This window comes from Urtica dioica, chromosome 2 (genome assembly GCF_054948205.1).
Source record: "Urtica dioica subsp. dioica isolate 48M chromosome 2, U.dioica_male_clone48M_v1_H2, whole genome shotgun sequence".
NCBI classification, from domain to species: domain Eukaryota; kingdom Viridiplantae; phylum Streptophyta; class Magnoliopsida; order Rosales; family Urticaceae; genus Urtica; species Urtica dioica.
Window position 1 is genome coordinate 55,111,410 of NC_142757.1, and position 14,695 is coordinate 55,126,104.

The window sequence follows — 14,695 nt, forward strand, 5'->3', positions numbered from 1 at the left end:
TATATATAATAATAGTTGGTATATATATATATATATATATATATATATATATATATATATATATATCAAACGTTGATTATTTTAACGAAACTCAAGTTTTAACTTTTGAGTTAGTTAACTACAAAATCCATCTTTTAATTAGTGTGTATATTATTTAAATATGAGATTGTTTATGCGAAAAGGTGTACTTCATAAAAAACAAATTAAATCGGATGATGAACTTGCTATTCTTTATTTTATTATAACTAGAGAATGAGTTGTTGATCCATCAAAGAGATATTCGAGATACAATATCTCGAAGTCTAATAATCATAATGAGAGAAGATTCCCAAACATAAGGGTCATGTTTGTTTCTCCTCTCAAAAACTGTTTTTTAATTTTTGAGTTGAAAAAATTGAAAACATGTTTGGTTTAAGTTTTTGGAAAAAAAATTCAAATAATTTTGAAGTTGTTTTGGAAAAAAGTAAAGAAAACTGAAAACAAATAAAAGGTGTTTTTGAAAAAAAAATTCTTCTCTTCTCTCCTCTTTCTCCTCATCTTCTCTTTTCATTCTTTCAAAAACAAAAATGAAAACTATACCAAACACTTTTTTCAGTTTTTTCACTTTCTCAAAAACAAAAATGAAAACTGTACCAAACACCTTTTTGAAAACAACTACAAAACAGTTTTTCAGTACAACTACAAAAATTAGAAAACAGAAAACAAAAACTTTTTGAGTTAACTACCAAACACAACCAAGGCTTCTCTCTTATTTAGGCCTTAGGCCAATGTGGCCTCTAAGCCTAATTAAAACACGGTCATTGTCTTCACCTTTATTCTAATCCTTAGAAATTTCATTATCGTTTTTCTTAAAGAGTTAGAGCACGTTAACTCTTTGAGAATTACAACACACATGTTCGTGTGAGAATTAAAGACAATATGTCGCTGATAGATTCAATAAATTTTTTGTACTTGTAAGTCTCACGTTACATATGGTTATTAAATAAGCGCGTTGTTTTAAACTTCACGAATATGGAGCCGGGAAAAATGAGAATCTTGGTCGCATATACTAAACTTCACGACTATGGAGTCGAGAAAAATAGGAATGTGACAAGCTCAATGACTAATCCTTCACGACATCGCTCATATGCGTTTTTAGGTATCGGTTGAGATTCTAGTCAAATCGCTACTTTCGAAATCAAACACCATCAAGTTTCAACTTTTGGGTCCAATTTTTTTTTATTGCTTGTAAAAGTAAAAAAAAAAGTAATAACAATAATGAATTTTTTCCCAAATGTATCAATTATTGTCAAATGTAACAAAAGATGACACTTTTAGTAAGTCAAAGGACTCAACTGCCAAAAGTATCTATTTGCCCGCAACTCGGTAAATATAAGAAAGCTGGGGCTTGTAATTTAACTTCCCGGTGATTTTTATTTTTATTTTATTTTATTTTATATTTATTTATGAACTTTTATCAATGTTACTCTTACACAATCACAATATATCCCTCACTCTCACTGAAACACAACATCCCTGAGCTTTTCTCGGTCTCTCAATCTCGACTTTCTCCGTGAAGAAAAGGTACGATTTCTTTGCTATCTCTCTCTCTATCTCTCGCTTTTCAATCTTCTGTTACTCTTGAAACTTTCGTTTTAGTGCTTTTTCGCGTTCGAACAGTGTAGGTTTTTCCTGTGATATTAGACCGAGAAAAGCTTTGCGAATCGTAATTATTGTGGAAATAATCGAAACTTCAATGCCGAAATTGGCGAGTGATGAACTCGGAGGAACAATTTGTATTTCGTTTTTTGTTGCCACGCATTTCTTTTAATGTATCACTCGAACTCGTTATTTGTTCGCGAATCGCCACCATTACAGTAATTGACAGAAATGAGTTAAAAGAATTGATACGATATAGTCCTTTTTCTCTCCAATAGTTTTGTTCTGTGCGCATTGAATTCATCAGAGGAAAGAACTTGGGGTAAAAATCTTGAATGTTAGAGATAATGTTGGAACTCGAACGCCAAAAAAATTGAATGATTTGGCTGTATATGACTCTCCGTTTGTTGTAATCTAGCATTTTAAGAGAGAATTCAAACTTCGTGGAATGAATTTTACAAACGGATTTATTTTATTTCCAATAAAAATAAATAAATGCATACAAATTAGCTTGAGCCTTTTCGTTGCTCATGATTTCTTGCTTATGTGGTTGGTTACTAGGATAATGTCTAGTGATACGGCAAAGGAAGATGCTTCGGTTGTTGATTCATCGGCCACAGAGTGGAAACAGGACATGGGTAATCAAACTATTCTATGATCAATCAATCAATCAATATGCTTTTATAGTTTCGTAATCTTCGAATTGTTAGCGTTGAATAATTGTTCGAAAAGTTTGATTTACCAATGGTTTAAATGTTAGTACAATGGAAGAGTGGGCTTCTTATTAAGATCAGATTACTGGAACGGACATTCTTCAACAATTACTGTTATTGGCATGTCATGAACAATGAGTTGAATATAAAGAGTGTATATATTTTTTTATAGCAATTATGCGACTGAAATCTGTTGGTCACGACTAAAGCTTTTGTTATTTAGGATTCCGTAATTCAGTGTGTGTTCATTTGCTTTTTCCCTACACTGTTAGTTTTTGTTGTTCAAAGGTACGCTGAGAACATCACTCAAGGTTACTCGTTAATCTTCAAACTGAGTAATTTTATTTTGTGGTATACATTTGAAGTAATTAACGATGCTGGTTTTTGGATTTTGTATCCTGTTACTTATGCTACATTTGGCACTCCAAGACTTGAATCTATGATGTGTGAATTATGAATATTTTCTTGTAGAGAGCCCAAGTTATAAGGGTAACCAGAATGGGGAACCTTGTAGGGTAAAAGACATGGGTGAAACTCGTGAAAGGGGTAGATTGTGTGACACTAGATATTTTATCATAAAGAGTTTGAACCACCAGAATATCCAACTATCAATTGAGAAAGGAATTTGGGCAACACAGGTGATGAACGAACCGATTCTGGAAGATGCCTTTCACGTAAGATTTTTCGTGTCTTTTTTACCTAATTGTATAGATCAGGATTTTTCACGGGCAGAGCGTGTACTTTGTTTTTTTGCAGAACTCGGGGAGAGTGATATTGATATTCAGCGTGAACATGAGCGGCTTCTTCCAAGGGTACGCCCAAATGATATCCACTGTTGGGTGGCGGAGAGATAATGTTTGGAGCCAAGGAAACGGCAAATGCAATCCTTGGGGGCGAAGTTTTAAGGTCAAATGGCTGCGACTAAACGACTTGCCTTTTCAAAAGACTCTTCATCTCAAGAATCCACTGAATGACTATAAACCGGTCAAAATCAGCCGAGACTGCCAGGTATGTTTTGTAATCTATTAAGTGCATGTGCTCTCTTATCCTCCATTTGCGCCACGGCTATTTGTTAAAACTATGCGATAGAGTTTTGGTGACCCAGACGGCCCGCGATGTGACAGAATTTGATATTCACGGGGCATCGTTAGGATTTGAACCCAAAATCCGACCTAACCATAAAACAATCAAATAAACAAAGAATAAAGCATACACACGCAGATTTATAATGGTTCACTCTCAATGAGAGAACTACATCCTTTTTGGCTGCAGATTTTACTAATAAAAAATCAGGTATTTGTGTACATTTCTTAAATCGGCGCCCATGGAAAGTTAGCGTGAACACGAAACAAGCCTGAAATTCCCAAAATAACCTCCACTAAACAGCCTTACAAAATAAAATTCGATATGCGTGAATTATTGTCTTAAGGTCTTGTAGTGTCGGAGAGACTCTACACCTCAGCAATAGTTGTTTGATGAGAGATTGGGCCTATAGGAATTTATGCCTAGGGTTTCATCACCTTTTCGCCCCTTTTTTTTCGAAAACTTTTCCATGATAACCCATTTTCGATATGTGAATTTCTCTCCTCTACCCATAGTGTTATCACTCTTGGGTTTTTCACATACATCTATTTTTGTGTGTTCTGTTTTTTTATCCTTCGTATTCTTAACATTTTATGGTCATCTAAATATAACAATATGATTTGGTATCGTGGTTTTTTTTTTTTTTTATCAGGAGTTATCTCCAGATATCGGAGAAGCCCTCTGCGAGCTTATTGACGTGCAGAGTAACGTCGATGGCTTGCAGATGATGAGGTAGTTCTATTTATGCAGATCTGAAAGGTGTCACTACCCTTTATATTTTTGTTTTGATTTTTTTTTTCTTTCTAAAACTATTTTCGCAGGGATAATTTTCCTTCGAAAAGACCCTGCGCAGAAACACCATGCTCATTGGGAGACGAAGACTATAATATGCCGTCGGGTCATCCTTCGTGGTCTCAGTCTCAGACACATGTGCCTTATTCTTCATTAGCTTACCAGCAACAGAGCGAAGCTATCGGATATCAATTGGGCTACGGAAGAGCAAACGGGGCTGCTTTCTCGGAGAGCTTCAACGTAAACTATGTAGCCCCAAAAGGTACCGAGGACAAGAAACTCTTGCGATAGTGTTTATCCACCTGAAATATACACGTGGAGTGGGTTTTTTGTCTCCTCGATTTGATTTTGTGGGGCCCAACTGCAGAAAGTCCGCGGGCGAGTGTGCTGACCGACGATGACTTTCTCGAAATGGTATTTCTATTCTGGTTCTAATTTCAGTCTTTTTTTTTTTATTGATAATCTAACCAACTCCCATGTTGTTCCTTTGACTCGTGAGTTTGCAACATACATCTATGGCAAATTTTCTGCTAGGACCGTAAGGGTAGTATCGTTATTAGAAACTAATAGTTAATTAAAGAAATTACTTAGTATAAAAAAGAGGGTAGTGAAGGAGAAAGTTATGCGAATTATAGGTGGAAAAGTTGGGATGTTTCCGAGGGAAAAGAACAAGAAAGCTTGCAATATCTTATCTTGTACGCCTTATTTTGTGAGCAATGAAAGATTCAGGTTCTTATCATCTTCTTGCAATATTTAAAGAGATGCTCTGTAAAGTCATATAACTAGAAGTTTCAAACACAACTTTTTCCTGCGGCAAGAATCTTCTTATAGTGTCAGTAATACTGGTTGTGAATGAGTTAGAACTCTCCGTCGTTTCTTGATCTTTCATTGCAGTCTTACGAGGAATACCTTGAGGCTCATAGCAGAAGCAACAGACAGTTATGTCGTCAGGTTAGAATATATTATGTGCCTGTTATATATATATATATATATATATATATATATATATCTGATGGGTATAGGCAGATCAAGTATATCAATCTATGTTACCAATGAATTCAAGTCCATCTCTATGTTAATTAGGAGTGTTTCTTTTGGCTCAAGTTAGGTTTTGTAGAGCATGCTCAGATAACATGAACGAAGTATTTTTTTTGCTTAACTTCACTCAGATTAGCTCAAACTTTGGCCTTACAAAAGATTTTGAAATTGTATGTTATTTATGTAGATTTAGAGAGAGCTATAACGTAATGGTGAAAATACACGAGCCAAGAGAATGGTGAAAGACTAATCTACCCTTTACGCCACAATAATAACAGTTGAATGCTAATAATTTACTTATTTTATGAATAAACTTTTCAGATGAATGCTAATAATTTACTTATTTTATGAGTCAACTTTTCAGACTAAAGATGGGTTAAACCATTAACCGGTATAAATTTTCTGGCTAACCGAATTTTGAGTGGTTTAAAAACCGATTTTCCCGGTCAATTAAAAATACATTTGCTTCTCTTTTGGTCAGGCTTCTTCTGGGCCGCCGCAAATGAAACAAGACTCGGCGAGAAGTAAAAGACACTGTGAAGATCAGTAAGTTCACGGCTCTTTTCCAAAACGAAGATCTAAATCCAGTAATTAAATTTACCTTTTACCGATGATGGATGGTATGTTCGGCAGAAACCCTAGTTTCGGAAGCGACCGAGGTGGCTCAAGGAAGAGGGCTCACAGTTTGTCGAGGCAGCAGCTATAATATACTTTGAACTTTTTCATGATAATCTTAATTAGTGTTGCTCTAATCTCTCCAATGTTGAGACTTAATTTTATCCTCAATGTTGTACAATATATGTACTATGATGGTGATATCTAAACCTTTACTAGTTAACGGAATTGTACAGAAGTTTTAGAATTGGCTTCATTGCTTGTTCTTATTCTTATTAATTGCTTGAATTTGATCAGATAAAATGATTGAGAAATTACAATACTAGTCTGTCCGTCTGTCTTACATCTCAAATTTTTATAATATATTTTATGTTTGGTTTTTGGAAGCCAATTACATTATAATTATCTAGAATCTTGTTAAATTTTTATTATAAATTCAGTCTATTCGTTAGAAATTATTAAGCTTCCAAATTAAACTCTTAATTTCCTTCCGAATCTACCATTTTTTCAATATAAGAAAAAAATTATATTATATGAATGGAAACGACATTTTTTTTATAAATAAAGTAATTAAATGAAAAGTGACAAAAAAGTGGATAGAGTTTGGGGAAACTATATATAACTCAGAAGCGAAATAAGCAAAGCAAAGCGAGCTATAGCTCAAATGGCGGAATTGAAAACGAAGATAACCAAAGACGACGTCGTTGCGAAGCTCAAAGACGACGGCGATTTCGACAGGCTTCGTCTCAGCATCATACGCAAGCTCAAAGACCATGTATTGATTCTCTCTCTCTTTCAGTAATTTTTTTTTTTTTTTTTTTTAGGGTTCAAAGTTCGCCAATCGTGCTGTTAGTGAAAGATGTGATTTTCGGAACCGGATTCGAATCCCTTAACCATTGAATTATCTCTTGAACAAGCCGATTGATTCTTTTTCTTCCTCTTCTTCTCAGGAAGAGCTTAGGGAAAGTCTGAGGACAATGGTGAGGCAATCGGCGGCGATTAACCGTCCTGGAGCCGAGATTATGAAACCTAGACAGCTTTCCGACGCAATTTATCAAGAAATCGGGTATGTATGTATGAATGTATGTATGTATGTATGTAATGTAATGTATGCCTCGTGGCCTTAATCTTCCGATCGGAATTTGTGTCTCATAGTGTGTTTGTGTTGCGTGGTCAGTGAGAGACTGACCGGAAAACTTTCCGACGGCGTTTGGGGAATCATCCGATCGAGCGATGGCGTGAAGAGCGATATTGCAGAGACCGTGGAGTCGGTCTACAACAGGATGATCGGCGGCGGCGGCGCTGATGGCGTGGCGGCTCGGGTTTCCGACGGGATTGACTGTGCGTTGAGCGAGGTCTCGGTCAACGAGCCGGTAGAACAGCCGGCGAACAGTGGTGATCGGAAGAGGAAGATCGATGATCCGACGCAGCCCTTGACCTCGCCGGAGAAGAAGATCTCCGGCGGCGAACATAGGGGCGAAGAAGAGGACCCGGATTTGCCTCCTGGTTTCGGATAATAAGGTGCTACATGAAAATTTTCTTGTAGAAATTTCTTAAACTAGAGCTTCTAACAGGTCTTGATTAGAACTTTAGGTCTTGCTTAGAACTTTACCAGGAATTTTTGGACCATTTTTTACCCTTAGAATAGAACGCTCTACGAATATTTTTTAGTTTGAACTTTGAACGGTATATTTGTCTAAATGAATGACAAAAGTCTAGTTTGGATGAAGCTCAAGTACTGAGGCTAGTCATGAATTAAGACCCTTGAGAAGGTCTATATTCTATGAAATTTTCGAATGATGTGTATAGATATAGTGTTTTAAGATAGGATAGTATGTGGAGACTTAAATTCTACGGTGAAGAAAATGTTGCAAACCAGAGAATCGAAAGCCGAGAAAAGCTGTAAGATCACGGTGAAACGGAATGAACTTGCAGTTGATTTCAAATTCCGAAATCCCGGTCGAATTTACGAGCCTAACCTCGGGAAATTCGAGAGTCTCTTAGCTTGGCTCTCCCAAGGATCAGAATTTCTTCACCGTCTTTTTTTTCCTGACCAAATTCTCTGCTAATTCCCCTTTGTTTATAGTCCAATTAGTATTATATATTTGACCCTTTACGTGTCTACTAATTATCAGATCATACTCTCTAATATCAATAGAGTCCTAACTAAAAAAAACCAGTGGATTCAAATGTATGGAAATTGTGTGTTGAGCTCTGTATCTCTTTAATATGCTTTGCTTGATGACTGTGAAGCGTAAATCACTACGAATAGGAAAGAAAAAAAAAGTGTGAATTGGTGTTTTTCAGATGGGATAGTATATGAAATAGGAAACAGAACTAGTGTTTTGAAGAGTCAAGTGATTATCTTCGTCTCGTATGAACCAATATATCAATAAAAAACCATTGTTATTGCTTGTGTCATTCTTTTCAAAAGCTAAGATTCTTTGCTTCTTTCTTTTTGTTTCCTAATTTCTAAACCCCCAAAACCTTCACTTTCTATTGCATAAAGATAAACCAACGGTTAAATTTACTAATAGCCAGATCTTACTTTGTCATATGAGAAAAATAAAAATCATTTAATTTAAAGCTTTTGTTATCATATGCGCTAATCCAAAGTTTGATGCTGATTCGGTTTTCTTTATTTGGTTCTTACTTTTTACCGGCACTGTGAAGATGCTCTCTTTCCTGAGCTTCTTTCTGATAGTAGGTTGGGAATGTTGACTCTTCTTTAGATTTAACTTGTTGAATTTGTAATTTTCATTTTAATGAAATAACAACTTTACAATAATGAGTTGTTGCTACTTCCAAAAAAAAAAAAAAAATTGTACCTTCAATAATTGGTTTGATGGAATAACTTATTAGATGAATTTGTTACGATATTTTTTGATGCGATGCTAGATATTATTAGATGACATGAAATTCAGTAATAGTCATATATTAGGGAAATATTCTTACTATTAGTAGTATTATTATTATGTGTTAAACTATGGACTGAATAATTTTTGGTTTTTTAATTTTACTACACCTTCTGTCGGATGTAAAATGAAATTCAGATCTTATTCGTCGTAAAATGAAATTCAGATCTTATTCGTCGTATTTTTGCAGTTCTTAGCATAGTTTAGTTGATAATTTTGCACCAGAGATCGTGCCACTCGCAATAAAATTGCCTTAAAAAAATATCTTATTTTGTTTTTTATTAAAAAAGTATATATATATATATATATATATATATATGTTATGTATATCATTACACTTTTTAAATTTTTAATGTTTCTTTTATTTGGGTCGTAAAGCGTCGTGGGACTCGCGATTTTTAAGGCCATGTTTTTATGATTATTAAAATAGATATTAATATTTTGAAAGCACGTAAATAAAATTATCCCACATGATGCCAAGAATCTGGAACAGCACTACGCCACGAGTTTACTCGAATGAAATGAAAACACGATAAGTTAATCCGATCCATTTGTTTGACGTGAAATTCAATTTCTGTGAGGATATCGAAAGTGACAATATAAAAGATATATTTGTGTTGTGTGATTATTTTGAGCATATACCGAAAGTGACAGTCTTTTGATTGAAGACAAATATTAGAAGAGGCTGTTTCTTTATTAATTTATTTCGCTTGTCGTTTTTGTTTCTTTTCGAACAAAGGGCCTACGATGATAAAGTTGTATTGGGAAGGTAGTTGGAGAGTAGTTGTTACAATATAGTGTTTACCAACCAAATCCCACTATATTTTATCTAATTTAAAATTATTTTTTATATTTAGAGTTCTATATACTTATAGTTAAACACAAATCATTAAATTGTCAATATATAAATATTTACGATGATTTTTTTTTATTTTTTTTTTACAATGTGTTAATCAACAAATAATCTGGTCATTCTAATCAAATCGTCAATAAGGTTTGAGCAATTACAAGTTCAAGCTCTCAAAAGAAGAGAAGAATGACTAATCCATAATTTGTTGATGAGAAGTGAGAAACCTAGAAGAACCTAATCCAAAAGTAAGAATAAGCTCAAAACCCTGCAAGTTGAAGATTGAAACGCAAATATAGACCGCGGACACTTATTCGATTTTTACCGCTTGAAATAACGAAAAAAAATCGTGAGTCTAATCAATCCACAATCCAAAAATAAATATACCTTACAGATGAAAACTCGGGGAAGGAAAAACATAAGCTCTCAAGCAAATATTCGAACTCATCAAATCTTCTCTATCACACAATATCCTTGATACCTACACTTTTTTTATCTCTCTCTTTGTAAAAATTTGAATATTTCCAAATGCATTTAAAACTAGATGATTGATGGTCACATTTAAATCAGGTGAGGAAAACAAAATATTTGGTGAGCTAACTGTCACGTAACTTTTTATTCGACCCTTCAAAAGTTGAGTTTTTACTCACCGAACGTTCATCGTCAAAGTATACTTTGTCCCAAATTTAAAAAGAAATCTTCCCCCAGAAAAACCAATTTTTTTATCACCCAAATGAGTTTGGAACTATAGTCAGGATGACTTTCTCGTATTTGACCATAAAAATTTCTACATGAAAGCATTTTTGTTAGATAATATGGCTCTGAATGATAACCAAGTAAAAATGTGGAAGTTCAATTTAAGAGAAAAATCTAAGATCGTTGCCAATGATTTATCTATAAATTATATATAAATTTGCCAAAATTTTCATCTTGCTTGGCATATTTAGTGCTTGATACTTTGACTTATCTTTTATTGCTGGTAAGTTACTTTGAGTTTGCATCAAAACTGATATTATTATAGTAAAAATCATGTGATATATTAAATAATAATGTAAATTCAAAATAGAGTTATATTTTCTATATAAAAATTATACCAAATTTGGTGTATGTATTAGAGATGTTTTAAAACTAAAACATTTATGTTCGAGACTAAAATATTAGACAAAAATAAATCAAGTTGATTAAAAAAATGAGATAAATTCATAAAATATATATTTAATATATTATATAGGAATATAGGACGAATGCACACTCTTTTTTCAAAGTAAAAAGAGTTAAAACTAAAAGAGATTATTCCAAAACTACGACTATTTAGAAGACAAAAAAAAGTACTAATTTTTTTTTCTCTTGTCCATAAATAATTGTGTTTATTGACAATAAATCGGTATTTATTGACAAATTTTGTCATAATTTTGGATTAAAAAATATTTATTGGATTTTGATAAAAAATTTCGTAAATGATTATAGGTTTAGAATAATCACAAACTAATAGTAATCTCACACATATTTCGTAAATGTATATTTTTTTAAGATTTATCATAAATTATTAAATTTTGCCCAATAATATCATGTACATTTTACACTGTTAATATATCATGTAATCTTAATCGATAATAACCCTTATCGAAAAAAGAAAAAAAGAAATCCCAAACTAAAAAGAAGAAAACGTGAGACAAATAAAGAAATTAAAGCAAAAGAAACCCACTCACTCTGTATCTCTCTCATCTCTCTAAGTCTACTTTACTTTGATTCTCTCTCATAAAAAAAAAATTATATATATAAATATTTCATGCTTCTCAATTCTCATTAATTACAATTTGATTATTAGAGATATTAAAAATTATTAGTCCCTCTCTATCTCTGTATGTGTGTGTGATGATTGATGGCTTCGCATTAAAATAGTAGAAAGGAAAGAGAAGAGAGAAGAGAGAAGAGAGAAGAGGAGAAAAGAGAAGACCAACACAGTTTCTGAATCTCGTCTTCCATGGATTCATTCTTCTTCCAACATTGCCATAGTAAGTCATTTCTACTCTACTTTCGCTGAGCTCTTTTCTATTTTCGGCTGTGTCGTAAACCCTAGTTTCTCTCGAGAGTTCAATTGGATTGTCGCGTCAATGTCTGTGAGAGAAAAAGAAAAAAAAAAACCTTTGTGCTTGCTTTTAGATCCAACAATGGCGAATCGATCGAAATTACATCTCTTTGTTCGTTTGCCTCTGTATTGTTTCGATCCTTTAGGTTAAAAGGTCCGACGAATTTCGCGTTCTCAAACAGACTGTGTATACGAGCTTCACAGATTCCAATAGGCGATCAGATAGAGAGAGAGTTTTTTTTTTTTTTTTTTTTTGATGAGCTCGAGTGAGGGTTCGGGCACAGAATGTTCTCCGAGAGGCTGACCAGAAGTTCGAGCCAGAAGCTGAGGAAGAAGAGCCATAGCCATAGCCACAGCCATAGCCGCGGAGGAGGATTCGAGGAAGAAGAGATCGACGGCGGCGACGGAGAAAAGTGGAAAGCTCTGAGGTGTCTGAGTCTGTACGGCCTCGGCGGCGGAGGCTGTAAAGTCGGCGCCGACACCGACGCCACCGGAGAGGAATTCTCCGGCGATCTCAGAAGGAGGTCCGACTCCGGAAGCCACGAAGCCAAGGCCGCCGCGGCGGGGCCGGGATGCAAATCCATCTGCGGGACCCACGGCGTGAAGGACCATCACCACCACCACCGGTTCTGGAAGAGACACGTCAGCAACAACCACCACCGAAGCGAAGCCGTCGAAAAAAATCCTCCTCCGACGACGATGGACTCGTTTTTCTTGCCGGACGATGTGTTGGAGATGTGCCTCGCGAGGCTTCCTCTGACGGCCCTCGCGGCGGCTCGGCTCGTCTGCAAAAAATGGAACCGGTTGAGCACCGCGGCCCGGTTCCTCGAGATGAGGCGCGAGGGGTGTTATCGTAATAACAGCGCTTGGGTCTTCATCTTCGGGGCGGTGAAAGACGGGTTTTGCTCGGGCGAGGTTCACGCTCTCGACGTTTCCATGGAGAAGTGGCACCGGATCGACTCGGGGCTGATCCGGGGCCGGTTCGGGTTCTCGGTTGCGGCGGCTCGGGAGGAAGTGTTCGTGGTCGGTGGGTGCTCGAGCCTGAGCAGCCTCGGGAGAGTCGACCGGAGCTCGTTCAAGACCCACAAGGGAGTGATATCGTTCAGTCCGCTCGGGAGATCGTGGAGGAAAGTCTCGCCGATGAAGCACGCCCGGTCCGCGCCGGTCCTCGCGGTCTTCGAGCCGCCCCGGGATTTCGTCCTCGCGGCTCATAGCCACCAGGCTCGCCGGCCTCGGGCTCGGCTCGCCGCCTCCGACGTGTACGGAGACCCTCACAGGTAAAGACGGGCATTTTTGACCGGTTTAAATTAACTGAACCCTTTGATTTGCATTTTATTCGGTTGAAATTGACTGAACGGTTTATTTTTAAGGGTTCATTAGGTAAATAGTCACATTTACGGTTTGACATTGTTAAATAGTCAACGTTTCGTAAATCTTAAGTAAATAGTCACTTCCATTTATTGAATCACGTCATATTTATGACTATTTACCTAACATTTTCGAAACGTTTGTAATGAGCAATTCCAAACGTTTTAGTTGGCTGTTTACCTAATCTTTTTGTTGTTTTAACAGGTTATTTCATAGTTAAACTAACTACCAACAAAAAAATGATATTGAAACTAACGGTTATTTGGTTAGCCGTTCTAAAATGGTTAAAAGGTTTAACCGGTTAACCATTTTGCCCACCTTTACTCACACAGGCTCTCGCTCCGGCGACACGACGAGGCCTCTTCTCCGCCGCCTCAGGCGAACAGAAAATCGTCTCATCGGCCGTCATCTTCGAGCAGCAGAGCGGCGGGGAAAAGCAGCGGAAAGAGGTTTCTTCTGATCTCGGTCGGGGGTCGCGGGCCGTGGGACGAGCCGCTCGACTCCGGCGAGATCTACGACTCGGCGTCGAACAAGTGGACGGAGATCCAGCGCGTCCCCGTCGCCGAACTCGGGCCGGTCTGCTCTGGAGCGGTCTGCAACGGGGTGTTCTACGCGTACTCGGAGACCGACAAGCTCGCGGGTTACGATCTCGAAAAGGGTTTCTGGGTCCGGGTCCAGACCCGCGACCCGTCCCCGCCGAGGGTCCTCGAGTACCACCCGAAGCTCGTGGCCTGCGACGGTCGGGTCTTCATGCTCTCGGTGTCGTGGTGCGAGGGGGACGGGCAGATCGGGCGGCGGAACAAGGCCGTCCGAAAGCTCTGGGAGCTCGATCTCGGCTGCCCGGACTGGGCAGAGGTCTCGGTTCACCCGGACGCTCCGATGGACTGGAACGCCGCGTTCGTGGCCGATCGGGGATCAATCTTCGGGGTCGAGATGTTCAAGATATTCGGCCAAGTGTTGGATTTCTTGACCGTGTGCGACGTCGTCTCGGGCGATCGCCGGCGAATCAAGTGGAGACACGTGTCGAGGAACCGGGTCGGGCACGGACACGACTTCGACGCTTCGTCGTGTGCGACGAAATCCATGGCCGTACTACACTTGTAAAGTTTTTCAGTCTTTTTTTTTTTTTGAGCTTCCCATTTTCCCTCTGATGATAATAATAATGATAGTAATTGCTGTTTAGTGATTTACTTGCCTCACATCACATGTAACCTTTTGTATTTATTTATTGATTTATATTATTCCCCGCCTATATTTACGTTCATTTATAGTGAACTTCTGTTGTAATTGAAGATAAAAACACTGTATCTTGTATTCTTTGATTACTTGGTCATCTTCTTTTTAATACTTCTCTTCATCACAACTTATTCACACTCTCAAGTGTCTAATTATTTTGTACTTTATTGTACAAGCCGCGAGGCTTAGTAATTATTCATATTATTTATTGTTTATCACAAATGTTAAAAAAGAGTAGATATTTGCCGATATTATTATTGACTTTAGGTTAACATCGAACAAAATGAACATAAAAAGAGTAGACTAATAATATCTTATTAATTTAGACTACTCTTGATCAGATTAATTAACACGCGCAAAG

General features: G+C 37.0%; 3 protein-coding genes across 5 annotated transcripts; all 3 read left to right on the forward strand.

The window, feature by feature from the left end:
- Positions 1-1,470: 1,470 nt before the first annotated feature.
- Positions 1,471-6,117, forward strand: LOC149405838 (YTH family protein). Of its 3 annotated transcripts, none has more exons than XM_089630006.1 (10): positions 1,471-1,563; positions 2,200-2,276; positions 2,823-3,025; positions 3,108-3,359; positions 4,087-4,166; positions 4,256-4,488; positions 4,594-4,640; positions 5,121-5,177; positions 5,746-5,810; positions 5,898-6,117. In XM_089630006.1, the coding sequence occupies exons 2-10, from the start codon at positions 2,204-2,206 to the stop codon at positions 5,968-5,970; spliced, it is 1,083 nt and encodes a 360-aa protein (XP_089486132.1). In that variant the 5' UTR covers positions 1,471-1,563; positions 2,200-2,203; the 3' UTR covers positions 5,971-6,117. The 3 variants fall into 3 exon arrangements, with proteins under 3 accessions (XP_089486132.1, XP_089486140.1, XP_089486148.1); XM_089630014.1 differs by having other exon boundaries at positions 2,933-3,025; XM_089630022.1 differs by lacking the exon at positions 2,823-3,025.
- Positions 6,118-6,508: 391 nt separating this feature from the next.
- LOC149405839 (uncharacterized) lies at positions 6,509-8,090 on the forward strand. Its single transcript, XM_089630063.1, has 3 exons — positions 6,509-6,654; positions 6,830-6,945; positions 7,057-8,090. The coding sequence occupies exons 1-3, from the start codon at positions 6,544-6,546 to the stop codon at positions 7,394-7,396; spliced, it is 567 nt and encodes a 188-aa protein (XP_089486189.1). The 5' UTR covers positions 6,509-6,543; the 3' UTR covers positions 7,397-8,090.
- A 3,325-nt stretch (positions 8,091-11,415) lies between these two features.
- On the forward strand, positions 11,416-14,431 carry LOC149405840 (F-box/kelch-repeat protein At5g42350-like). The gene is made up of 3 exons (XM_089630051.1): positions 11,416-11,656; positions 11,877-13,007; positions 13,431-14,431. The coding sequence occupies exons 2-3, from the start codon at positions 12,016-12,018 to the stop codon at positions 14,200-14,202; spliced, it is 1,764 nt and encodes a 587-aa protein (XP_089486177.1). The 5' UTR covers positions 11,416-11,656; positions 11,877-12,015; the 3' UTR covers positions 14,203-14,431.
- The last annotated feature ends 264 nt before the right edge of the window (positions 14,432-14,695 follow it).

Bases quoted from the DNA above. Each gene is read 5' to 3' on its own strand.
- LOC149405838 (XM_089630006.1), top strand. From the start codon at position 2,204: ATGTCTAGTGATACGGCAAAGGAAGATGCTTCGGTTGTTGATTCATCG. The intron at 2,277-2,822 runs GTAATCAAACTA...ATTTTCTTGTAG, and splicing joins AGAGTGGAAACAGGACATGG to AGAGCCCAAGTTATAAGGGT. The intron at 3,360-4,086 runs GTATGTTTTGTA...TTTTTTTATCAG, and splicing joins AAATCAGCCGAGACTGCCAG to GAGTTATCTCCAGATATCGG.
- LOC149405839 (XM_089630063.1), top strand. From the start codon at position 6,544: ATGGCGGAATTGAAAACGAAGATAACCAAAGACGACGTCGTTGCGAAG. The intron at 6,655-6,829 runs GTATTGATTCTC...TCTTCTTCTCAG, and splicing joins TACGCAAGCTCAAAGACCAT to GAAGAGCTTAGGGAAAGTCT. The intron at 6,946-7,056 runs GTATGTATGTAT...TTGCGTGGTCAG, and splicing joins GCAATTTATCAAGAAATCGG to TGAGAGACTGACCGGAAAAC.
- LOC149405840 (XM_089630051.1), top strand. From the start codon at position 12,016: ATGTTCTCCGAGAGGCTGACCAGAAGTTCGAGCCAGAAGCTGAGGAAG. The intron at 13,008-13,430 runs GTAAAGACGGGC...TTACTCACACAG, and splicing joins GTGTACGGAGACCCTCACAG to GCTCTCGCTCCGGCGACACG.